The sequence below is a fragment of the Marmota monax genome, unplaced genomic scaffold (genome assembly GCF_021218885.2).
Source record: "Marmota monax isolate L192 unplaced genomic scaffold, Marmota_monax_Labrador192_F-V1.1 WCK01_AAM20220418_F8-fsc00065, whole genome shotgun sequence".
In the NCBI taxonomy this organism is placed as follows: domain Eukaryota; kingdom Metazoa; phylum Chordata; class Mammalia; order Rodentia; family Sciuridae; genus Marmota; species Marmota monax.
Window position 1 is genome coordinate 6,672,542 of NW_026694038.1, and position 27,601 is coordinate 6,700,142.

Consider the following 27,601-nt stretch of genomic DNA (forward strand, 5'->3'; position numbering starts at 1 on the left):
ATCTTCTGACCTCCCAGAGATGATGTTCTTTCCACAGCATTGTGCCCTGTTAGCCTGGTTGACAAGATTTACTCAGCTTGCTTAAGGGATGCCGGTACATCCCAGCACATTAAATACATTGATGTATTGATAAAGCCCTGAGTCTTGGGGATCTGGCAATTGTGTCAGATGGCTGCATTTGGCATCTCCAGATACCCTCAGTTCTGTTAATTCTGAATCTGGCTAAAGCTGACTCTTCTGGACTTCAGGCAATTTCACTCAGTCTGAGGCCTTCAGAAGGCCTCCAGGGAACTGGGTCATTTTTTGTCAACCAATAACAACAGCACTTATTTCATTTTCCATTTTATTTTGTTGACTATGTGCCAGATACTCGAGCTAATTGATGCCTTAAGTTATTGGGCTCATTTGTACCTCACAACTCATAGAGGTGGGCCCTATAATCACTTCTATTTTACTAAGAAGAAAACCATCACTTAGGGAGTTTTGGGTGACCTGCTCCATTAGGGAACATGATCAGGACAGGCATCTGTACAATTTGACTCCAAAGCCCAAATTTTAAACCCTGTAGGACAACAACCCAGGAATTCAACACCTTCCTGATCAGCCTGTAACTCCCCAGAAATGCCCCCAAATTCAACCACACTCTGAGCCATTACAGAGATTACTGTCCTACAAGCAGTAACCAACCCCCATTGGCTCAGGCCTGTAATGTTTGCCAGAATTGAAAAGAGCTGCCATTTCAGCATTTTAAAGCTATCCCATTGTTTCTTTGTGGGTAATTGATTAAATATGTAAGGATAGCCAAAGAACATTCTCTTCCATCATTTGGGAACTAGTACAAAGGCCTTATGATTCCGGTTCTTTGGGGTCAACAGCCAAACACTTCAAAGACCTTCTTATACTAACAGGGGAAGAAAGAAAGCAAATTACTGTCTGAGATCAGAAGAAGCAATTCAGGGCCCCTGTCTTCTATACTCACAGATACTTTGAGTGTCCATTCTAATGAAATCATCCTTAGACCTTTGAAAATAGCGAGTGGTAAAGGGAACAGACCCCTGCTTAGGCCTTCCTTTTCAATAGGCTTCAGGTGCAGGTGTGTGGTCTGGGAAGGACCCTCACAGGGGCTCCATTCCCTCCTCCGCTTCCCCCAGATAGCAACCTCACTTGTAGGTTAGGATTTTGTGGGGTTTGGAGTAGGGTGGGGGGGGGAGCAGGAAAGCTCATTTAAGTAAGACCCCTTAAATGAACTACTCAGAGGGAAAGCAAGCCATGGTAGGTTCTGACCTCCGCCATTCGCCATTTGCGGTGCTGATTTCCCAAGCAGTTAAGAGCCTTAATTAGCAAGCTGACTGGAGGCTACAAAGCTCCCAGCCTCAAGAATTTCCTATTAAGTCTCTTGGTTAATGCCATCTATCTTGAAAGCATCCTTCCTATGTTGTGTGATCTAAGTCATCCTCCCCCAAGGAACCCTTCTGCTTCAGCAGAAGAAGCTTTCACCATCCTCCTGCCCTGAGCCAATGTCCAGCGCGGATCCAGCATCCTGGGAGGATTTTTCTTTCCACGGTGGCTCACATGGAGGCACACAGCTTCAAATGAGAAGCAAATGTGGACTGTGATACTAAAAAAGGAGCCAAGTTACCTTTCTATCTTCCCCCCCCCCAGCACCACCTGATCATTCAAAAAGTGGCTAACAGGCATGAAATGCAGCACAGGAGGACAGTCATCTTTTGCCCAGAAGCTGACTGTCCCCCACCTCATGTACAATGGCAGCAACAGGCATACACTGGCTGAGGCTCCTTGAGAACTGTCTAGTAGCCTTGGGTGGATATGTTACTAAAAGACCTCTCAGAGGACTGACACTTCCCAAATCCGCCTATCAGCAGTGGAGTCTCATTCCCTGCGAGTCACCAATCATTCCTGAGTCTAATCATGAAGCAGAGAACAATGGAAAAGTAAGACTAAAAAGCATTTAGACTTCTCAGGTGAGAAGGATGATTGACTCCTATTACCTGTTATTAAGTGCTGTGGCCATAGCTGTTGCTAAGGCAGCAGGCCTTCACCCTGCCTGCACACGGGAATGGCCTGCCATGCTCTATAAAGTAGGGACAAGGGCTCCACTGGATGGGTGGATGGTCCTAGTGTAGCTCTAAGGGATTCCCCAATGCACCAGGGCTGAGACCCACAGCTCTGCGTCTACTACCAGTGCAGGCTGAGAAGGATCCTCTTATTCCCAGATCTAGAGCCACCTTTTTCTTTCTTTCTTTTTTTTTTTTTTTTTTGGTACCAAGGATTGAACTCAGGGACACTCAACCACTGAGCCACATTCCCAGCCCTATTTTGTAAATTTTGTATTTTATTTAGAGAGAAGGAATCACTGAATTACTTAGCACCTCACTTTTGCTGAGGCTGGCTTTGAACTCGCGATCCTCCTGCCTCAGCCTCCCCAGCAGCTGGGATTAGGGGCATACACCACCACGCCTGGAGCCACCCTTTGAACCCCTGTGAACTGACCTTGCTAAACCAGGAAAATGTGATGGGGGCTGGAGAGCGAGAGGCTGTGGTGCGGCTGAAAGCCACCAGGGGCGCTCGACCTTCCTCTGGCCTCAGACTCCTCTCATTTCCTGCTCTAAGCACATATGCCTTAAACGCCTGCTTAAGTAGTACAAGGTGATCCAAAGGACGTCATTATCCTCTCAGCACTTTCCTTTGGAAAATACATATAAAAATAGTCCCCATCCACAAGAACCAGAGGGGTACCACAAGATGTCTCTTCACTGCTCTGGCAAGAGCAGTCCATTTGCTCGAATTATTATTGCTGATAATGATTTCCCTGTTCAAGTCTAGCGGCTGTATGAGAACAGTTGCATGCGTGCTAGAAGCTGCCCTCTGAATGACTCTACCCACACATTAATGTGAGGATTAATCTCTCAACCTGCAGAATGCTATTAGCAGGTCGCTATGGGGTTCATCTCTCAAAACCACATACGTAGAAGGCAGGTTTCAGGTGGCAGCTATGCGGTCTGGCCCCACCACTGAGGGTAAGGCAGAAGAATTAGCAGCTGCTTAATTACTCATCCGCTGGGGCCGACAGACTTCAAGACTGAGGCTGAAGGAAGGAAGTCTATTGCCCTGGAAGAACCCGCCCCATTTTTCAAGCAATTTCTCCAGTTCATTTGTTTGCAGCACCTTTAAATTCCTCTGGCATAATCACCTTACCCTTTGTCAACACAAAGTGATTGTTTAAACGACTCAGTGAGATCATGCCACAGGCAACTATTTCCATTTATTATGATTTATTGCCTGTTTAGCACCAAAGTGCCAGGCACATTCGACAGAAGACCAGAGTTGAAAATGGTTTTTCTTTCTGCTCTGGAGGCCCACAGAATAACAACCACCTGCTCAAAGTGAAGGAAAGATTATCCACACTGATGAGGATCAGTGACTAAGTTCATCTTGGGAAGGAGGATTAATTTTCCAGATGAGAAACAAGAAGACTTTTTCAATGCTATTGGTCCTCCTATTGACCTAGGGCCCTGGAAAAGTAAGTTGATTAAAGAGAGGGAATTCCTGTTTTTTTCACCAGGTCAGGAAGAGATTTGTCATGGATAAATCCCCTTGAAGGCAGGAATCTGGTACTATCTTTGGTCCCCTGCAGCAAGCCCACACTGGCATTTTTAAGCACCAAATAAATGCTTATTTAATTGATAACTCAAGCTTGAGAGATCACATCACTTACTTTTCCTATCACAAATCACATCTACAACTTATAGAATGGAGATTTTTGTTTGTTTCACGTTTTAACTCAGCTTTTCAGAAGAGACCACATCTTTCTAATCCTTCTGATTGTTGCCGTAAATGAGAGGAAGAGCTAGGGCCTTGCCCAAGTGTCAGAACCAGCTGAAAAACATCTCAGGAATATGTTCTAGACAGGCTCCAAGTTGTTCTTTATGACAATAGTCAATTCACTAACCTACTTTAAAAAAAAATCCTATAAATGAATATTAAATACCAAGTAGAATAATTTGTAAAAGTTAAGAAACACCAGACCTTCTCTCCAGTCACAACTGAGAGTCAAGAGATGGTTTCTGTCCATCCTGAGTGAGATTCTGAATGGCTTCATGGTGTTAACTCTGCCAGTTACACAGCGGGAGTTATGCTTAGTTAAAATGCCCACTAACTGAAGCAACAGACTCTCTTTTAGATTTTTGATACAAAAATTGGCCAGTGACGGACAGAATCTCTCTTTCTTCGTGGAACCATCACTCACTTCATCACCCTTGGCTCCCTGGCCAAAGCTGTTCTGTCTTTCCTCAACTTCAGTTAAACTGCCTCCTACAGTTCACAAAATGATTTCCAATGCTACATTGTGAATCTTTTAAAATACAACTAGCTTCTCAAACTTCGGTAGCTATGTGAATTCCTGGGGAGCTTGTTAAAATGTAGATTGACTCAGTGGGTCCAGATGAAGTTGAGAAGGCTGAAATTCTGCAGATCCATCAAGCTCCAGGGTAATGCCAGTCCAGAGGTGACCCTTTGAGAATTAAGATTTTTAGAAATGCATATAAATTGTTTTTATAGCATGCATAATAATTTTTAAATTATTTGCATTTAACAATACAGTACTATAATAAAATTTAACTAAAGAGTTTTTATAACATCAAGGTTATCTTATATGAATAAGGATACAGATACATATCCTGAGATATATACACATATTCAGATAGGACAGGTCTTTCCGTATTTCTCTAAATTATTAAGTTTGTCCCATTTTCAAGAAAGGAGAATGAGCACTCTCTGATTCATTCATTCTTCATTCAATTAACATTTATTGAACACTTAGTAAGTGCCACCATGTTAGGGGCTGAAATTACAGCAACGGACAGGGACTAAAGTTCCAGCACTGAACAAGACACATTGTGGTCCCTTGCAGATAGATATCTACATTCAAGTAAAGGGAGACACATTTACCAAAAAAAAAGAGTAAACACTTAAATTATAGCCAATGTTGTGAAAGAAACAAAGGAGGAAACAAAATAGGGGTGGAAATAAAGCCACTTTGGATAAAGTGGGAAGAGGGCTTCTCTGAGGAGCTGACACCGAAGGTCCAGGCTCTGTACTAAGAGTCCACGCATGCAGTCAGGCGGTGTGTTTCCAAATGTGCACACAGCCCAGGAACCAATTCCTGCTTCTTCAGAGAAGGCATTGAATACCAAAAGGGGACCTCTCCATGGCAGGCCATCCTCACAACCCCTGTGCCCTCAGCTACCATTGTCACTACCTGTCAGCTACTACTCAGCTACCTTTCCCAAGCCATCCCATGGCTCTCTGCCTGTCTGCATTCCTCATTTGAGGTGCTGATACATTAGGGTCTTGGTACATGTTCACACACAAATCGGTAAAAATTCAAGGCCCTCATAAATTATCGTCTGCAAAGACAGTCAGATAGTTTCTGATATTTCTTTCCAGTTCAATTTTATTGCTGAAGAAATGGCTCCATAAACAATCTTATCTTTGGCTAAAATGAAATTAAACCTGCTTGAAATAGGCCACTATATATGAGTCCTAAAATCTACAGAAAATGATGCCAGTCACTTTTTTTCTAGGAAGACCTGGGACTGTCTGCAGAAATAAAAATTCATAAGCAGGTTTTATTAGACCCTAGCCAAAAGTCTCCTTTGTAAGGTCAGGCAAACTCACCACTTCTCCCAGCCCCACTGCCCTTGACCTACCTGGCTCCAGGCCATTTCTGTCTTCAGCTAGTCTCTAATGTAGTCCAATCCTGGATCCTGTCATTTCCTTCTCTTCCCACCTGTATTCATCCCGTCCCATAGACCCCAACCCCAACCTTGGGAACTGTGATCTGAACACAGATGCTGGCTCCAAATAGTGTTACCTTTTGTCCTTTGTTACCAAAGCAGGGAAGATACAGGGGCTTTCACAACCCCATGGGAAGGAGGTAAAGTTTTCCTGTATCATCATTAGGAAAGGAAAGAGGCAAAAATCAGGAGCTTGCAGCTGGAATGAAGGACACAGCCACCTCTGGGCCCTAAGTTTAGAATCCCCAGCTAGGCCATGCACAGCCAGGGCCTCCACCTGCCGTAGGGCCTTGTTTGCAGCAGCCCCTGCTTTCCTTTATGATAGTACCTTGTGTGGATGCTGTGTTGGCCGTGGTTCCTGCACAGGTGGGTTATCAAGCTGGCAGATCTACCAGAATCTCCAACTGTTCATCTGTCCCTAGAGCCATTGCTGTGCTCATAGCATCTTCTGCAGAATATTGAGAAAAAAAAATGACAGACTCACACCTCTCCTTTTGCTTTTTATGAAAAGTTTAAGCAAAAGTTACCCAATGACTGCAGAGGGTAAAAGGGACACTCCCTGGATGAACCACTTAACTTTTATGAGCCTCTGTTTCCTCCTCTGTGTAATAAAGATTAAAAAAAACCTCATAGGTTTGCTGTGAAATTTAAATGACAGAATGCATGCAGAGTACTTGGCATGAAGAATAAATGCCCAATGAATGTCAGTTGGTTTTTACCATGATCATTTGTTTTTACAAGTGCTTACTATGTGCCAAAAATGTGTTCGATGCTCATTTAACTTTATAAAAGGGTGCATAATTTTAATTTTCATGAAAGAGATCTTTAAGGTGGATATTTTATCAGTCTCAGAGAAGTAATTTCCCCCAAACCACACAAGTGGTTAATAATAATGCTAAGATCTAGATCTACACTGCCTCAACTCTAGATTTCAAGTCTCTTCCGTGTCTGTGGTGTTCATGAATACTGATATTACAAAACAAGCTGTTAAGATAGAATCCACTCAGTAGCTGATCTACCTCAGGCTGCTATTAGCAAGAACTTGGATGACCTAACTTAAAACCCAAGCACACACACAGCCCAATACCTGATTTTTTTAAAAATGCTTTGAATTGTGAGACTTCATAGTCAAAACTACTACAGTGAATTCTTACTGGTTTTAAAGCAAAATTTAATCAACACAGATATACTGGGCAATATTTTTGGTAGGCATTACTGACAATACAAGGAAGATTTAAAACACAGTTTCTATCTTCAACGAACTTATAATTTAATGGCAAAAGAAAGACATAAAAGGTGAATTAACACATGAATCAAGGCAAAAACTGAAGTTAAAAAAAAAACATGATGAGATGTCAAAAAAGAGGATGTATTTCAGGATTCAGAATGGGCTGAAGAGGGGAAGCTAGTGGCAAGACAGCGAACCAGGATGATGCCGTAATCATCTAAGGTTAAGGTGATGAGGGTCAAGGTCAGCCTTGGAACAGTGGGGTGAAGCCCATGGACATTCTGAAATAAATGCAGAGGGAATTTAATGAAAGACTAAAGAGATTAAGAGAAGGGAGGATGTTAACGAAGGTTTCAAAATGTCCTCACTGGGGAGATCTGAACCTGCTTGTCCTCCAATCTGTATTCCCAGTCTCAGTCATAGACACCAACATCCTGTCACACAACTCCTGAGAGCCACTCAGGACCCCTCACTCACCCTCCCCGACCTTCACACATCTAGTCCTGTTGTTCTTCCTTCTGCACATCTTCTGTAACTGATCTTTCCTGCCTTGTCCCTGTTTCTTCTCATCTCTCCCCTGCACAGCAGAGCAGCCTGCAGCTGTGACTCCTGCCCCAGTGTCATATCCCCATCTTTGTCCCTCACTCTGTCCTCCATGCCAGTGACATAACACATGTCTTTGAAGACCCGGCTTCAAATCTTCCAGTGATTCTCCAACACCCACACAATAGACCCACCAGTCCTGTGTGTGTCCTACAATCAAGAAAACTCTCTGTGGCTTCATTTCCTGTCACTCCACACCTCATCTTATCCGTCCATGACCCCCTATTCAGAGTCCCTTCATATTCTGTGCACAGAGCTTGAACAAATGAATGAGCGAAGGTATGAATGTAGGCAAGTCAAGACTGCATAGCTGTTGTGAAAAAATAATAATACATTTCTTAAAATAATGAAAAGCTTAATTTGGGTATATAAAAATGAGATATTTGGTTTTATCTCTTTTGAAAGCAGGCAAGATCTGGACATGCTCCAAAATAGAAGAACCACTTGAAAGAAAGGCTAATTATTAAAGAAATAGGAGATGATTTTCCTGCTAATAATAAAATTATAATCAACCTAGTCCTCACTTGAAGTTATTTCCTCAGTGAGACCTCCCTGAATTCCTAAATGAGATTAGCTCCCTAAAAAATACTTCTGTGGCTACCTTTTTTTATTTTATTTTTTGATAGATGAGATTTGATATCATTTGTTCTGTGTCTCCCTCCTGGAGTAAGCTCCATAAGAGCAAGGACTTCTCTTCTATTATGCCGAATTCCCAACCCTTAATATAGTGCCTGGGACAGAGTAGATATTCAATATTAATTAACCACAAGATTAATAGTATTTCTCTACCCTAAGAGTTATTATCCTTCTGCTTGCCAACACCAATAAAGTAAAAGGAAATTCCATTTGTTGATAAAAGCATCTAAAACAAAACAAGGCTCTGATTGAAGCAACACACATTAAGTAAGTTCTAATTTAAGTATAATTTAATTGTCAATAACAGTAAATTAACTTACCTGTTTAGATAAAAAGGACGGATCACCCTTATCACTCTCCTGCTTGAAAGCCTCCTGGTGTCCCCATTGTCTTCAGAGAGAAGTTCTCACTCCTTAGTGACAACCTGCCTCCCAAGACTCCTTTGCCATCACTACCAAGAGCCCCTCCCCATTTCCACATCAACCTCCCCCCCCCCCAACGCCCTGGACCTCTGCACTTGCTGACTCCACTTTCTGGAATACTCTTCCCTACTCTGCATCAGTGGAACTGTTAATCTCCCTTCAAACACAAACTAAAACTTTCCTTAAGTCCTATTCACAAAACAATCTCTCCTCTTCCTGTCTACTCCTCAGGCACTCTGGCTGACCCCCATAAATCTAGAAATCCAAAGAAGTACAGTCTGATTTCCTTGAAGGCACTAATTGTGTCTTGTTCATCTTTACCTCTCTAGTGCCTTGCACAAGCCTGTGTAAAAATCACTACACTTTCTAGTGAATGAGTATAAAAGAAATCCCTGGGCTCTCTTTCCTCGTACCCCATATGCAATCCATCAGTGGGTCAAATTCAGCCTGTCTTCAAAAACACCTCCTGCATCCAACCTCTTCTCACCACCCTGCTCCAAGTCCAAGCACTATCATTTCTCGCCCAAACTACCACAAAAGTCTCTTGACTGACTGGGTTTTGTGATTCCACCTACAGTCCATTCTGTACACAGCAGCTTGTTGGTCTTTCTGCTAAGAACCATCTAGTGGTTTCTGTCACGCTCAGAACACAATTCAAACTCCTTATAAAAGCCCCAAGTGGTCTCATGCTTCCCCTCTTCTGCTTTGGGTAGCCTCCCTCTGCCAACCCTGTCTCGTTAAGGTCTTTCTGCCTAGAGTGTTCATGGTCCAAGTGATCAACCACCTACTCCTCCTTCGGGTCCCTGCCAAGCACCCAATAGTTCATCTCCTAAACGTTATCTTTCCTCATTACACTGACTCACGTCACACTTTCTATTGTTACCTATTTCAGCCTCTTCCACTATGATAGTAAGCCTCATGAAGACAGAAATAGTGCTTGTTTCATAGTGCAAAGACAAAAAGTAGATGCTCAATTTGTTGAATCTCAAAAAGAAAATGAATAGAGCAGCTAGGTACTGGACCAACAGAGAGAGAGGCGGGCAGTGGAGGACAAAGAGAAGAAAGACAAAAAATAAAGCTAGGTACAGAACAGAATTGGGATATCATCTATTACACACCATGTGGGGCTTTACCCTAGAAGTGAATTAATGTTATGTCTGAGTCCTGTCTGTGAATGATTTACAGAGGAGATGAGAGGCTCCTGAGGAAGACTGTGATTAAGTAACTCCAGAAGCTGGTGCCTAGAACATCCTCTGAGGGCTGGGGTGTAGCTCAGTGGTGGAGTGCTTGTCCTGCATGCATGATACCCTGGGTTCAATCCCAGCCCTGTGTGAATATCCTGTGAGCAACTGACTTTCATTTCTTCCATCTTTAGCAAGATGTGGCTATCATCAGTTTCCATCATTTTTCCCAGGAGATAGGTACCTCTGACTGATGATTCTCATCCCTTAGTTAGGCTCTCTGCCACATCAGACAGGGCTATATTTCTGTGATGAAGAGCATGATTCTACAAAAGCTTTAAGATTAAAGGTGCCTTCTATAGATTAAAGTAAAACCTCTTTAATTCCGATTATTCTAACTCTGTGAACTCAGAATTCATTATCGGTTTCATTGGGCTGAGGCTTATCTTGGTCCAATGGTGAGGGACGCAGAGGGAGGCTACCAAACAAAGTAGTGATGGGAACATTATTTGCAAAAGGTGTAACCAATTTTAAAAGACTTCTTCAGCCATGCTTAAAAACACTTTATCAGCACCATTAATTTTCCCCCATTTTTTTAAGTCAAGGTTTAATTTACATAGAGTAAAATCAAAATATAGAACAGACCCTAACCTATTAGCATTCTCTCATTCTCTGTTGTGGTTAAACCCCCTCCCACACCCAGCTTCTGGAAACCACTAGTTAGTTTTCTGTTCCTTTCATTTGCCTACTTGAGACTGTCATATAGATGGAATCACTAGAACGTCACCTTTTGAATCAGGCTTCCTTCACTAGCATAATGTATCTGAGATTCATTGCCGTTGCTGAGTGCATGTCATTTGTTTCATTTCGGAGCTGAGTACTATTGTACTCAGAGTGTTTATGCACTTGGCAGTAGATAGACATTTCAGGGGTTTCCAGTTAGAGGTGATAATAAAGTCACTATGAAACTTCACATACAGGTTTTTGTATGAGGATAAATTTTGATCTTACTCAGGAAGGCAACTCAGAGTGGCATGGCTGGGTTAGTTGGAAACTAAATGTTTTAACTTTTTAGGAAACTGCCAGACTGTTTTGTAAAGAAACTGTTCGTTTCCAACAGCTACTGTGAGAGGTTTAGTTGCTCCATATTCTTGCCAGTTGTTTTCATTCGTGCTATTGTTGCTGTTTAAGTTAGCCATAATCGGAAGGCTGTAGTGACTTCACCCCATAGTTTTAATTTTCATTTTTCTACTAATGAAATTAATAAGAACATCTTCTTATGGGCTTATTCACCAGCAGTATATCATTTTGGCAAAGTATCCCTTCAAATCTTTCACCCATTTTAAAATTTGAACTGAAACAACTTCATAGCTGGTGTATGTATAAACGTATAAATATACACAATAAATATACCTTATTTTGTCTGACAAAGAAGTAGAGCAGGAGTTATTCCATGTTATGGATGAGAAATTGAGGCTGAAAATGTTTGTCCAACTTGCCTGCATTCACACCAAGTGGGAGAATTAAATAGAAGCCTCCCAGTTCACACTCTCTCCACAAGAGACAAGTAGGACAGACCTCAACCCCGTAGGGCTGTGAACTGACAAGAGGGGGCTGCACAGGACTGAGTGGCCCCTCACCCTCCCCACACACAAAGTCCTGGAAAGGTGAAGCTTGTCATTGCTGGCTGTGGGAACACACTGTGTGAGCACATTTGCTACTGCCTGTACCCCCACCCCCAGTCCAACTCCCAGCTACTAACACTTAGAAAATAATCTCTTAAGCAAATCTTCCCTGACTTCTTCCTTTTCTACCACCTAAGTAGAGATTTCTGCATTTGAACAAACTTTGAGAGATAATCCTTCTTCATGCAGTGGTTTTCAAACTAGGGCTGGCAAAGGGTAGGGAGGGAGAATGAATGCAGGAAGCTTAGATTCAAACCACCACCACCACCACCACTACCACCATCAGTCAAAGCAGCATCATTTTTTATCTGATTTTACATATTGGCTTATCACTGACAAATTTATTTGAAAAAGAAGGTGTGTTGATTTCCGAAAGTTTGAAAACCACTACTTTGGAGCCTTTCTTTAATTTGAGGGTAAGAAGGCCTCCAAGCCCCCTTCAAACACTTAAATCATCCTTATAATAAATTAACCAGCAAATTTCTTATATATCCTACAATGCAAATATTTTACTAATTTGAACTGATCCCTAGACAACCCCACGTCCCCAGACCAATTGAAATCACTAAGAGTTTCCTAACCTGTGCTAAGACACACCTCTGAGTTTGCTAAAACTTGCCACAGGATATTGATTCCCCTTAACCCTGAGGGCATTGAGGAAGGGTTGTCTTCAGAACCTGCTCTTTTTAAGTGAATTCCAGTGTTTATCTATGAATTGACCTTTCCTGTTCGTGAACTGATGTGAAAAAGTTGGAAAGCCTTGGATTAGAATCCTGGTGATTTGGGCATAGACTCTGGAATTAGGTAGTCAGTTATCCTGATTCACACTTACTGGTTAAATGGTCTTGTAAAATTGCCTTAGATTCCTAATCTGTGAAATGAGGATAATAGCACCTTGGTTCTTAGAACTGTTGTGAGAAGTACAAGGTAATATACATGATACCACACATAGCACAGTACTAGTACATTTGAAGCACTCAGGAAATAGTCCATTAATGGCCCAATATAACTCTGAGACTGGCCCCTTCAGCCACAGATGAGCTAAAACATGCCACATATTTCACAACACTCCTTAGATTATGCTTCAGAATGAGGGTAAATGTGAAGCTTCAATAAGCAAATATGGTCACTATTTTTAAAGTTACTAATGTTTGTAAAACCTCATTTACATCTCTCTGGTAATAAAGGTGAAACATATACATGTTTAAAGACCATTAACAATGTTTCCAGACTAGAAACAACACTTCAAAAAGAGAAGAAATATAGGGAAATAGTTAATTTCCAAAATATTTTAGATGCACATTTTTCTTGTTTATATTTTATTACAAAAAGCAATCACTTTAGTGATGGTTGAACAGACCCAAATGCCTCATTATGATTTGGACACAATCCTTTAACAGGTTTTTCTATTGAATCACCAAATGACTTCACATTACTGTCCTTTTATCTACCTTAATCATTTATATATTTACTAATAATATTTCAAATTAGAAAAAATAGACTCCAATACATCCTCATTATTATTCACTAACCCCAGGCAACAGTAGGTTTTAGCAGGAAAAGTTTATATAGTAAGAAGTAACACCAAATTCATGGATCTCTTTGCAGAATAATTTTACTTACTTAGCAGAAAAAGTACACATGTCTCAAACTGATTCCGTGTTTCCAACATCTAATAGGAGTATTTTCAACTCAATCCTGGTTCAAGGAGTGACTTTGAGAGAAATATTTTTAAAATATTAGGTATTATCCCTGCCCATAAAAATTTCTAATCTTAGTGTTCTTTGATTCATCCTCATATTTCCAGTTTTTTCACAAATCAGTACTTGACTATACTGATAGTCCTTCTGTGTCTAAGGTTCAAACACAAATAGCTTTTATCTATTGTTATTAGAAATAACAATAGATCTGCTTCTGACCATCACCATAGATGGAAGGTTCTGTTGCATCACCCCAGAAGAAGAGATGAGCCCTCATTTCTCAGTTGGAATAGCAGAATCAAGGCTATTCTGGTGACAGTGCTCCTGCTAAGTTTGTAGAGCATCATCCAATTCAAAAGGTCATTCAACAGCCCTGCCAGCTAAGTGGTCTTGAGCATGTTACTGGAGCCCTGTGTCTCAGCAGCCTCCTCGGTAAAGCCTGTCAGTTTGCATGTTTTAATGTGAGTTAATACATTTCAAGGGCTTAGAAGAGTGTCAGGCCCTGGCAAGTGCCTCATTCATATTGGTATCACTATCGTAGTACTAATAGCAATGAATTATTATCTTCCTGAGCATCCAAATCCAAAATGCACGTATTTGGTTCGTCCTGGGTTCAAGCCCTGTACCAAAAGGAGGAAAGCAATATAGGAATTTTTATTCAGGGATTGGAGGACAATCCAGCCAACTGGAATCCCTGAGTCTATTGAAGAAGTATAGGGCAGATGACAGGCCTTCTTTCCCCTGCCACAGTCTCTGGCTCCCTCTAAGGGTTTCTGCCTTATTCAGCACAGGATCAAAATAACTCTCCCTTGATTTGAGTTATGCTTTCCTCCTCTGTACATTTTTTTCCCCCAGAGATTACAGCCATCTGGAAAAACCAATAATATAGATACTTATTTACTGCAACAAGCAGTATATTCCTAGCAGGTCAGCTATCTGGTTACTGTCACTTGGGTTATATTTTAAAAACTAAACAAGCTGTTGAATCATAGTTCCTGTATATCAGGATTTTTATCTCAGCATATGAAGTGAAAGGAGTACATTTTCCTTTTCAATATTTCTGGGCTCCTGCAAGATAATTTAAGAGACCATACATCTTTTAACTCAAAAATAATTGTGTGTGCATAATCTGTGCGCATTTATACTAAGAACATATACTTCTGTATTAATCAGTCTATGTTCTAGGACAGCCACAATCTTGGTAGAAATGGTATTAGAAAGGGCAAGAAGCTTGCTCCTCATTTAGGAGAAGGATTTGCTTCTCTCACAATGGAACATACAGTATTTAAGGTCCATCTTACCCATGGGGTGGTAAGAACATTCCTTAGCATTTTGGGTAAATAATCCTCAGGGATGAAGCTCCTTTAAGCAAAGCCATTATATCCTTACAGTTGATGAGACTAACAAGGGAAAAAAATCATCAGTGGAAATTCAGGGGATTCCAACTATATATCATTGGAAATGGAGGCTCTCTGCCGCTGGCTTCCTCCTTCCACACTTCCCCCAACATTCAGTCTTCTCCCCTCCCATTTCAAATATGCATTACCATTTCACAACCATCCTCCCCTCTCAAGAATGATAAAAGTCACAGACACAACTCTGCTTTTGACACACTATAATTTAAATAAAAATTGCTTGCCCTGAAGTGTTTCCTCAAGTAGGCATTTGGTTTCAGGTCTGCCAATTCCATTTGGGGAGTAGATTTATTCACTCATCAAATATTCATCGAGCACTTATTTTTGTGTCAAGCACTATCCTGGTTATTAAGCACACCATGATAAACAAGACCAATGTGGTCATTGCCCTCAGGAAGTTTATAACTGGCATTTGAAACTGATGTTAATCAAATAAACAAACAAATGCACAATTACAAGCTATGTTTATGAGGAAATAAAGACAGGATACCGTTGAGGAGGATAGAGTACCTTCCACAGATTGGAATTCTCTAGGATGACATTCAAGAGTCCAAAAATGAAAGAAACCCAGCACACAAGTAGTTGGGAGGAGAGACTTCCATAACAGAGGACACAACAGTGACATCCCTGAAAAGAACATAATACAGTGTGGTGGAGAATAGGGCATGAATGGAGATGGAGGTGGGAAGGAGACACAAGCCAAATCATGTAGGCTTCTGTAGGCTATGTGAATAATTTTGGATTTTAATCCAAGAGCAGTGGGAATCTACTGAAAATCTTAAGCAAGGAATGGCATAATCTAACTTATGTCTCAGAGATTGTGGCAGATGCTATAGGGAGACTCACTGCAGAAGGACAAGGGTGGAAAGAAGGAAAAGAGGGGTTACTGTGGTAGCCCATGTGAGAAAGGACAGCTTGGCAGGCCAACCCCTGGAGTGGGTTAACTACACAGGTTGTCCTGTGGAGGACGCATGGTTCGTAGTACATTGCACTGCTCTTTTCTGAACAGTACTGAACTTCAGTTTTGAAATTTTGTCTTCATTAATCTCCTCGAGGGTTTATGAAAGATAGCCTTCTTTGATCTGTGATAGTCTTGAGCATCCCACCCTGTCACATCCTTCCACAGACTGCCCTGTAGCTTGAACTATAGTGGTGAAAATTTAAGCGAATATAAGTTAATAAAATCTACTATGTTTGAAGATAATACTAATAAGATTTGTAGGTATATTATACAGGTGAGGTAAAGGAGAGCAAGGAATTGAGGATAATGCCAAGTGGTGACTGTACCACTTACTGAGATGAGGAAATGAGGGAGAATGAAGAACAGGCTTGGAGAGGAAATATTTCTATTTTGGATTTGTCACAACAAAGATGTCAATCAGGTAGAGCCATCAGGAAGGTGGACGGAAACACCAGCATAGAGCTGGTAGCATAAAGCTCAGCAGAAACATTTGGTAGTACCGTTGTATAAAAGCTACACAAATAGATGAGAACCCCTCAGATGATCTGTGGAAGAAAAAAATTAGCCAAGATCAAATCCTGAGGAGGTCCGGGAAAAGAAGAAGAGACGGGAAAGTGAGAAAGAATTACCAGAAAGGTCGGATGAAGAGCAGGAGAATGGAGTCTCATGAAAGCAAAGGGTCCAATTTGGTTCTAGAAGTATTGATTGTGTGAAAATGTGGCAAGTGAAAGGATGAATACAGAGAGGCATCTTCTGGGTTTGACAACAAGAAGTTTCACTGTTGTAGGTGGAAGAGGACAGGCTGAGGTAGCCAGTTTGGAATGAAAAGCTTTTTCCTTCTGGTTTCAGCCAGTGAACCTGGGACGTTGTTTGGATGAGGGAGCTGCAGAAATCCCAGCAGGCCAGATGTGTCAGTTGCTTTCTTTCTAGAATGCATCTCTGTGATTTCTAATTTTAATTAGGACATTTCAGACAGGAAAGACTATAGAGCACATCATGTTTGATCACTACTTTGTAAATGAGCATGATCACATGCTTTAGCCAGTGCCCAAGTTCAAGAAAAAAAGAAAAGAAGAAGGGAGAGGAGAAAGAAAGAAGGGAATAAAGAAAGCAAAAACATTGTCCAAAGGAATCAGAACTAAATGTAATTCTTCTGTCTATAGTGTGTCAAGATTTCATGAAAACTAGAATTTGAAATGTTAGAGAAGTCTCTTCCTATCCACACTTCATGTCACCTTGAGGTAGGGATAGGACCAGTTGGGTAAAGAGGCTGCCTGCCTCTTGGTACTTTATGGAGCTTTGCAGGTTCATGTCTGTAAGGACACCACATGTTTAGAGAGGAAATATTTAGAATTGAACTGGAGAGTTCCTTTGCACAAAAAATGGAAAATATGAAACCACACATATATGTCCACTTTGAAATCATTTTTACTTTATGATAAAATTTTAATTTCTGATTAATATTCTTAATAGGCAGGGGCTTAGAACATTTTAACTTTTAATTTCTCCCACTTAATATTTAATGATCTATAAACAAACTCTTGGGAGATCTTTTTATAATAAGAGAAATCCCTTTGTATTTTTAAATAGAGAATCACTTAAGGAAGGCAAGAATAGAAGGAAAGAGAAGAGAGTCTCCCCTTATCTCAGAAGTAATCTGAGGCCATCTGATGGCCATTTACATGTGTGGCTCAACATTTTTCATATTCCTGGACAGGAACTCTCCAGTTCAATACCAGACACATGGTAGGTAAGATGTTCTGGAATAAAAGCTAAGTATTCTGTTCAGTGATGGTACTTAGCTATTGTTGATTAGCAGTGGCCACTGAGCATGTTCATTTCACAAGTTTGGATCCTATTTGCAAGGTAACAACTTGGGACAGTTTTCTCAGTAAGTGAAAAGAGTAAAGAAGCCCAAATTTTACTCCTGGGTGGCCTATTTTGTAATCTTGGTCAAGTTACTTAACCTCTCTCTGCTTCAATTCCTCCTTCAGGAAATGGTGTGAATAATGTCATCCTTCTCCCTATGTCTCAGAAGTAATTTAAGGCCAGCTTATTGACTCTACCATATGTGATATAATGGTGGGGAAAAGATCTATTACAATGTGAAATATCATTACTCTGGTTCAAGTCAGAGACTACCCTTGCACACACTATCCTATAGTTAGGCCTCTGAAGCCTACTTTTAACTACCCCACCCTTGGTACCAGGAATTGAACCTAGGGGTGCTTTACAACCACATGAACCACAGCCCCATTCCATTTTATCTTTTGAGATAGGGTCTTGCTAAGTTGCTTATGTCCTCACTAAGTTGCTGAAGCTAGACTTGAATTTGTGATCCTCCTGCTTCAGGCTCCTGAGCCACTTGGATTACAGGGATGTGCCACCATACCTGGCCCACTTTTAACTCTTTAAAGCAAAATCTTCCTATGTGGGTGAAGTTACCACTATCATTGATTTTAAACTCTACTGCAGCCCAAAGGAGCCAGTCCCCTGTTCATTGAACATTTTTGCATTGGTTGCAGATTATTCTTTGAGGTAACCAGGAATATCTGAAGTATAGCAAAATCACTTCTGGGAATCATAGCACATGGGAATAACTGACCTATTGCACTTATCCAAAACCTCACCTCCAAATCTGCTAGTTCCACAGAAGCCAGTTCCAAGGCAGCTTCCACAGGAGCCCAAACCCTAAGTGGGCAGCCACTGTAGCACAGAGGAAAAATATGGCTCAACTATGTGAAAATAGTCATCATAACCCTCCAGTTGCAAGTATTTCTCCTTTAGGAAGTATACATCTCATATCCATGAGGTTGGACATTTTAGCCCCATCTTATAAAGGAAGAAATTGAGGCTCAGAGAGATCCAGTGGTTGGCCCAAAATCACATTATTGGTAAATAAATGCCAGAGGTATGATTAGATTCCAGGTCTTCTGATGCTTTCCTAAGATTTTTTACTTAGCATGTGAAAATGATAATGGACATCAATCTATGGAAAGAAGGAAGATAACACTGTGCCTAAAATATTCAAATTGCACATCAAAAGAGCGAGGTTTTTTAATAGTTGATTTGATATTCTAAGGGTAGCCAGAATTATTGGAAAAATAAGCCCCACTGCCCTCCTCCTCTGCTCATCTCTTTATAGGTCAATATCAAAGGTACCATATAAGAAGCTTCAACTTAAAGTAAACCCTTAACTTTCACAGACTGTATATTCATGGAACTTGAATCATATACACTGAGACTGGTGTGTGGGGCTGAATCTTCCAGCTAGTAAGGGATGCTCACCAGCCACCTAGAATTCAATTATGAATGTGTTTTTTTTGGGGTTTTTTTTTTTTTTTTTTTTTTTTTTTTGGTTCGCCACCCATGACCCTATATCAATTCCTCAGAGAAAAAATTACAGTTTAGAATGGTATTATAAAGTTTGAGGATTTCCAAAGTCAGGAGACATATTTATCACAAATATCAAGGGTTCACTGCATTGAATTGTCCTGCTTCAATTTTGCTTTAGTGGGCAGAATCTCAAGGATAATGTTGTTGCTCATGGTAGTAACTAACTCATCTTGGATTTCTAACACATCTGTCCTTCTACTTGGCTTCTGACCAGTGGTTGCTTTAAAAAAAAAAAAAAGTCACTTTTCATTTTTATCATTCTGCTTTATATGTGTCTTGATGTTGTAAATTGTCTTAAATCCTTTTTGGAAATGGTTTACATCCTAAATAAATGCTGAAACTAGGCTTCCTAGAAAGAACCATTTATTATTTAGTCTGGAGGCCTTCCATGTTAGAACTACAAAAAGAATTAAGGACAATGATTTTTTAAAAGGCAAAATAACCATGAGAGTTTTTAGGTGAATTTATTCAAATTCTGAGATTATCTGGCAGTAGCTAAGGATTATGCTTTGAGTGACACCTAATGGTTGAGAAAGTCACTCTCCCCAACCACTTCAAACTACCCAGAACAAGTTTTCCTTAAACCTTGGCTGCCTTCTTCAGAACTGCCTTGGTAATTGTTAAAAATATAGAGAGATGTAGGCCTCTTACTGCTGGGATCTCCCAGCCTGGTCCCTGGGCAATCCATCCAGAGTAATTCCAATGTTTACTTGAGTCTGAGAACCATTGATTCAAGAGCTGCCAAGTCAATGTGCCCAAAGCACTGTCAGGCCTGATGGAACCTCAGGAAGTTAGAGGGCCTAGGCGAAGGGTAGACCTCCCTGGTCTACCAAAGAGCGCGGGCAGAGTAAGAGAAAGCACAAAACCTCCCTGGGCGCGGGCACTGCCCTCCTGGCAGTGAGGGTGGGGGTAGCCTGGGGCCTTGAAAGCAGTCCCCCGGGGCTGCCTGCCTTTGTCCCCGGGTGGTCGCGGGAGTGTCGGACCTGCGCTGCGGACGGCCTAACGCCTGTTCTTCGTGTCCACAGACGAACCCAACTCCTGGAGTTCTCCCGCTGCCGCCTCCCCAGGTCTGCCGGAAGTAGGCGTCTCCCTCGAAGACATCCTCTCTCCATTCTCTCCATCGCATCCAGCCCCACCCTCCGACCCTTCCCACCAGATAAGCCCAGACCCGACTTGGGATATCAAAAGGGAACACGACGTTAGGAAACCAAAGGAGCTTTCAGCCGGCGGCCAGAAGAAGCAGCGCCTCGGAGAGCAGAGAGAGCGCTCGGCGAGTCCGCAGAGGGCCGCGCGGCCGAGGCTCGAGGAGGCGCCCGGCGGCCAGGGGCGGCCCGAGGCCGGCAGGCCCGCCTCGGAGGCCAGGGCGCCCGGGCTCGCGGCGGCGGACGCGGCGAGGGCCGGCGGGAAGGAGGGTCCCCGCGCCGCGCCGGGCCCCGAGCTCGGCCGGCGCGACGGCCTCGGGGCTGCGCTCGTGGGCCGGGGCGGTGGGGAGCGGCCGGGCGCGCGGGAGGCTGAAGGCAGGGCGGGCGCGCGCGCGGGTCCCCGGCAAGGCCCGCGGCCCCCAGGGGGCGCCCCAGCGCGCAAGGCCGCCGTGGCGCCGGGGCCCTGGAAGGTGCCGGGCTCCGACAAGCTGCCCGGCGTGCTCAAGCCCGGCGCCTCGGCCGCCAGCAGATGAGGCCAATGCCCACCACGCGCCCTGGCACAGGCCGTTCTTCTTAGGTTCCGTTTCATGGCGTTTTAATTTATTTTCACTGTCACACGCATAGATCCGCGAGGCACCAAGGCCTGGGAGCATCGATGTGAAGTCCCACACGTCCAGCGAGCATGGGCTGCACGGCGTCCACACGCAGACCTAAACTGATCCTAAAGCCCCCGGTTCCACGGTGGGGGCTTTGGCAGCTATGGAAGAACCAAAATAAAGTGAAGAACATCACAGAGAGACGGTGCAGTGTAGCTTTAGTTTAAAAAAAAAAATAAGAAAGAAAAAAAATTCCCCCCACTGCATGAAGGATTTGGATGTCATCCAAACTTTATATCAAGAAACCGGACAAGTTAAGAGCAATCACAAACTGGAATATCGCCTTAAAAATCAAACTGCACGGAGCAAGCTGAAACTGAGACAAGATTATATCTTTTAATTGATCTAAAGCGTTGTAAATAAATTGTTCTTGACATATCTAGTCAGGGGTTAAAGGGTTTCTTTTGAAACATTCGGAACTGTTCGCCCATGACATGTTTCCATGGCTCACCCTTGGCATCCATCACCAGTATTAGCGCTGTTCCCTGCATACAGCAGGATGTTAGAAATATAGTGAATTCATTGGTGTGATGCCATTTTTACTGCCATTTCTGTGATCAAATCATATTTCTGTACATTTTCAGTGGTAGGAAAAAAAAAGGTTTAAAAATTGTATCCTAGGAAACAGTTTGCCATAAGTCAGAGTTTTGCTGTTTAGCTCATAGATCTTAATTGATTTTCCTCTAAAATATGACTTTTAGAATTGAAAGTCACAATTTGTTTAATCAAGATTGGCAACGCTGCAGTTCCTTTATGAAAAGGCTTTCCTGTTGTCCCAGACTAGCAAAGATAGTTTCTTTGTCAACACAGTTGTATTTCTCTTATTTTATTGTCTTGTTTTAAACCCACTCCATTACTTCATTTTGACAGAACAGAGGCAAAGTATTTGTCCTATATTTCCCAGATTACAATGAATCTCTAATATTAAAAAATCACTATTATAACTAATTTATTTTCATTAAAGAACAGGAGTACTTTTAGCATTCACTTCTGCTTATCTTTCCTTATTCATTTTTGTTTCCATTCAGTTTGCTTTTGCCCTATGTTTTTTGCAATTTTGTTATTTCATTAGCAACCTCCAAATGTTTGTGTTTTATCTTCATGAATCTATGATTGATCCCCTAGTGAAATTCTAAGACTTGCCTTTCTCCCCTGCTGTTTTAGTATTTCTTTGTAATATGTTAGCTTCGATTAATTATCCATTGGTACTTATTGTAGCTACACATATTAAAAGGCAAAATGTTTCTGAAGGCAATTTGTCTTTAATATGCTTTATATAAATGAGGCTTCATCCTTTCCATATTCTGCCCCTTACAGGATTTGAATGCAAATAAGTCTCACCCCCCTGCACTTGTAGTCAAATAAGTAAAAGGGGAGATCAGGTCCATCACACAAGGTCACATATAATAGCCTCCCTCACTGACTCTTTCCCTCTCCATAATTGCAGTAACCTGAGCACTAGCAGTTTAATTTCCATCAGACAGAGGAGTAGTTTAGTTATTTGACAAGGGAATGTGGTTGAAAGCCTCATATGAAGGGTCTTGCAGCTTGTAAAAGCAGTTTCCAAAAATGAAACCCATTCATCATAAACAAAAGCACAAACACATGTAGCAGTTATAATACTTTTGGTTTAATCTCAATTAGTCTTTCTCCCCTGGACTAGAAATCCAGTATAGTTTGCCATTAATTTATTGAATCTGGTTTTGGACAATGCTTCTGTAGTGTAGCTGCACGTCCTGGTACTGTATCCTCCAATCTTTATTTTCCATGTGTTACAAAAGGAAAAAAAAATGAGATTACGCTTGCATAAACTCTAATTTGCACAGTTCACAGCTACTACTTGTGCAGTAATTGCTTTATGCGGCTGTAATCCATAACATGTGAAGACAGCACATCATCTAAATCCCATTCCAAATAATATTTCTGTGTAGTGTTAGCTGTGAATTTACCCTGTACAGCTGTATCTCTATAAATATAATTCCATGTATTAATAGTCACAGAAAGACTGTAAGTGAGCAACTATTTTTATGAAACGCACCACTATGGATAAATTAACTTTTACAGAAATCTTGTTTACTGTATGATATTCTAAAACACTGTCAAATAAAATATATATCCAAGAATCTTTTCTTTTTTCAACTATATAAGTTGTGTGTTAATTTAAAGTAGAAAATTACTGGGGGTTTATTTGGTTTTTAAAAACTGCAATTTTCATATATTTACCCCAAATAGAACTTCTTTGAAACTTGATTCTTAATGTAGTGGCATTACATGGGAAAGACTGTTGACTTTTTGTCCCAAGTAAACTTAGAATTTTCTCAGAGACAGTCTAGCTGGTATTTGCCTGTCAGCTTACTACCTTATTTGTGAATTGGCAATATGTTTCCATAACTTGCTATGTTGACTGATACTGGGCCTTTTTTTTTTTCCAAAAAGGATTCAAAATATCAATCAACAATAAATTCCATCCCATCATCTCCTATTAATTCTGAAACTTTTTCATACAAATTCTCAAGGATGTAAAAGTCCAAAATGAATAGCCAAATATAGATTTTGCAACATATTGTAATACCTGGATCAGAGAGAAAAAGGGTTCTACATAGGTATGAATGATAACAACTCTGCCATCAACGAGTTTATAGTTCAAAGAAACAGTCCCCAGTCCTCATCCTGTCAGGACTTACTATTTAGGTTAGTAAGAGTCCTAAAATTCCCACACTGTCAATCTTTTACTCCAATACCAATTTTTAAAAATCAAATACAATATGCATCATTTTTAGAAAAGAGGTGACATAAAATCAGACACAAAAGATATTTGTAATAAATCCATGTAGTTTTTATGGAATAATCTAAGAATGACCCAAGCTGAAAAACTAAAAATATCTAAAAACTAATGTAGTTAGCAAAATGGGATATAAATATTAATAATATATATAGCTAATTACCATTTTAAAAGAAAAAATAAAAAGTATTAGGACATCAAAAAGATAAGAAATCAAAAGCTAAAGGACAAGGCAGAGACTAGATGAGACAAGCAAGGCCCCTGGCCTGAACAGAGTTCAAGGGTCCCCAAGGTCAGAAAGGAAAATCTGAAAAACTGAAGGGAGCCAGATGGGCACTAGGCTGAAGGACAGGCATGCCTCTCCTCCAAAGCTGTTATTTTGCTAAGGCCAGTATGGAACAGTCTTCCAGTTTTTCAAGAGAAGGAAATGATTAGGTACTTGAAATTTTATGTCTTTTTAAAGTTTGACACATTTAATTTACATTTTTAAGAAACAGTGAACAAGAAGACAAAAACTCTACCATGACAAACCACCTGCAGGACAATTCTGGCTCCCAGATGGCTGATCTGTGGCACTGTCTTAGAACAATCCTCAGGCCTGCAGCAGAGAATGCTTGGCTTGCATCATTAATAGACAGTACAGACGGCAGAGAGAGGGTAAATAAAGCCTGTGGCTCCAGAGGTACAGATGTGCCTGGAAAAACTCAGAAGTGCATGCTAAACATGAGGCTCTCGCCAGAAACCAGCCTGCTATTCAGGCAGTTGAGGTGGGTTTGCCCGATCTGATTTGGAACTTTATATTCTCTTTTTAATTAATTTCCCCCAAATTGTACAAGCTTGGGTAATATACCAAAGTAGAATCTGCCCTGTCCTCTTGATATTGATCTTTTTCAAGCTAAACTCACAGAAAAACAATCAAATGACCTTACTGCTGCAAAAAAATAAGGATTTAACAGAGATTTCTTTTTCATAGCACCAGACAGAAATCACAAGAGTAAAAATCAAAAGAGTACTCTCCCAGTCTTAAAATAGTAAGGGTACTATGTCTAATGATAAGTTCTGCATCTTGTCTAGATCATGCAGAGCCCCAATTAAATGTGTAGACGTTATGGTTATGATAATCAGTGATAATAATAGTTGTGGTTGTAAACATTTGGGTATAAACAACAGAATAACACCCTAGAATTAAATAGAACACTTGCTGGGCATTTAGGAGTACATCACCCAGGCAACTCAGTGATCAGGGATTTACAGAAGCTTAAATCTGTCCCACCAACCTTGAGGAGGGCAACTGGCAAGCGCAGATGGAAGCCAGTATCTCTTTTGAAGGGCTCTGGGAATTTGATGGGCTCTTTCTCCTGGGGAACTACAGTGACTTCATGTGGAAGAACCTGGGACTCTGTGAAGCAACAAAATGACCTTTAACCTTGGATCATAAGTGGGAAGTAAATTTCTTAAAACCTTATAGAGATGTGTCCATCCATGTGAAAGGATCTAAAATTTTTTGTGTGTGATTCTGTCCTAGCTAAGCTGCCTTCACACTGAGGAACAGCATCCTTGGGAGTACACAGAATTTCTAGAGGGTACACAAGCACGGAGAGATTTATAGAGTCCATTTCTAGAACTTCAGTTTTCATTTTTATTATTTTAAACTCGTGATCTGCCAATTCTCCACTCTTACCTATACAAGGGCCCTTTACATTACAGAGAAAGCCTAGATCTCCACCTGTCATGCATTAAGCCTAGATCTCCACCTGTCCTGCATTCATTACCTCAAGGTGGAGGAACTTCTGGGGAGTTAAGCAAAGGGACAACTGGAGAAAATGGCCCTCATGAGGGAGAATCAAGGGAGCAGAGCAGAGAGCATCAATAAGAAATCCTTAGGTGGGCAATGCCTGACTTTGTTCTTGAGCCCTGTAGGGTTTCTATCTAAGAATAAGTACCCACACTTACTTAAATCTCAGACTTTTCCTAACTGAACATGTGATCTGGCTATTTGTTCTCTGGTCAACAAGGACTGGTGTTGCCAATTACACTCTATGGAAGAAATTTCCCATATAGGCATCAACTCTGCAATTACAAGGTTTAAGGAAAAACATATTTAAAGCCTGCACGCAAGAAGGAATACTTCCTTTGCAATATTTAAGTTTATGATTTCAAAACGCAGATGTCAGCCAGTACAGTGGCTACTCAGGAGACAGAGTCAGAAAGATCACAAATTCAAGGCCAGCTTGGGTAACTTAGCAAACTCTATTTCGAGATGAAAATTTAAAAGCAGGGAGGGGCTGGCAGTTGTAGGGTGTTAGCAGGCACAAAGTCCTGGGGTCCATCCCCAGTACCACAAACAAAAAAATCATTTAAAAAAATTGGATCTAGTGTTAGGGGCTATATGAGCTAAATAAGGGTACTCAAATAGGTCAACTGTCTTAATTTAGTATGATAAAATTTTTTAAATCATTCTTTCAAAGAGCCCCACCCAATTTTCAAGTTGCCTACAATCCAGTTAGGAGACCAAGACTGAATACATGGCAGAATGTGGTCCAATAATAGTAGGAGAGCAAAATTATGTAGAATGCAGACATAACTAGAAGTGGTCCTGAATAAGTGGCATTTTAGTTGAGTTTTAGGAACTAGGATTTTTAAGAGGCAGAGGAGATGTAAGGGAGGGAACAGTTTGAGCAAAGCCAGTTTAGGAAATTTGGAGAAATCTTAGGGGAATGGAAAGTAGCTCATTTTGACTGAGAGTACATAAAAGTAATGAACAGAGAGGGAGAAAAAAGCAGATCACAAATGATATTCGTGAACAGTGAAGAAACAACAAAATCAGCGCTTGGCTTTGGAAGTTGGATGCCAAGAATCGGAAACATCCACAGACTTCAAACTTGAGAAACAAAGAGAAAAATGGAAAGAGAGCCAGACCTATAAGGGACATCACTAAATTTTGTAACATCCAAAGTATGAGATGGAAATATTCATTAGGCCAATAATCACACCCTAGCATGTGTTTCAGGCAATGAAGTTTGGATGCTATGCTAAGGCTAAAGATTTAGTAATCAACTCCCCAGAGCCCTCCCAAGGCCCACTCCCAGAGAATCTAAGGACATCAACTGGGGTAAGACCTGGGCATCATGATTTTTTTAAAGCCCTTCTAGAAGGCTTAAAGGTTGAGACACCCAAGCTGACAACCACTATTCTAGACATAAAAACTGATAGTCTTGAAGGTAGAGACAGATCAAAAGGAAATGGAACAAGACCTACATTTGGGAGGCCAGTTCAGACAGATGGGTCAAGGAAGAAGTGGTCAGAGATGGGCTGCTGTGGGCTTTGGCATCCTAGGGAGGAGAGAACCTCAACAAATGTGGGGCACCCACAACTGCAATGGTGTCCCTTAGGATCAGAAGTAAGATTGGACCGTGTATGCTGATTTGGGGAGGTTCAAGAGAACTTTTAATAGAACAGTAAGTTCAAGTCGCCCAGTGAATGGGGCATGAGGAAGAAGAGGCTGTGAGAAGAGAGAGCAACACTGTTAGCTCCAAGGAAAAGCAGGCTAGAAGGCTAATGGTCGATGGTTGGTTGGCTCTTGGTCTAGAGGTGACTGCTTCCTGCTTCCAGCCCCCAAGGGAAGGAGCTGGTTAAGTAGAGAAAAACTGACTGTGGGGTACAGGCTGGGAGTGGGGAAGTAAGAAGCCCTGGAGGAAATGGAGATAAGCAAGGAATAGGGGCCACTCCCAAGGGCTAGAAAGGAGATGTGGAGAGAGGACACATGGCAAAAAAACAGAAGGTAAAGATTTGGAGAATCACCGGGGCAGCAAAGACACCAATTAGAGGAGTCCATATCATATGCCTCCCATCATTCAGATAGTAGAAATCTGTGTGAATTGGTAGGTTATAGAGGTGGCACTAATGAAGTATAAAGAATGTAAAGATTCTCCCAGGAAACTTGAACAAGGGAGAGCAAACAAAAACAAGAGAGAAAAA

General features: G+C 41.3%; 1 protein-coding gene across 4 annotated transcripts in view; it reads left to right on the forward strand.

The window, feature by feature from the left end:
- Nucleotides 1-22,964, forward strand: part of Magi2 (membrane associated guanylate kinase, WW and PDZ domain containing 2) — a 1,314,737-nt gene extending 1,291,773 nt beyond the window's left edge. For 2 of the 4 annotated variants that reach the window (XM_046464122.2, XM_046464123.2), the window contains one exon: nt 20,069-22,964. In XM_046464122.2, coding sequence (XP_046320078.1) covers nt 20,069-20,718 — 650 coding nt within the window. In that variant the 3' untranslated portion in view covers nt 20,719-22,964. The remainder of the gene's footprint in view (nt 1-20,068) is intronic. The other 2 variants (XM_058585490.1, XM_058585491.1) reach the window with 1 other exon arrangement.
- The last annotated feature ends 4,637 nt before the right edge of the window (nt 22,965-27,601 follow it).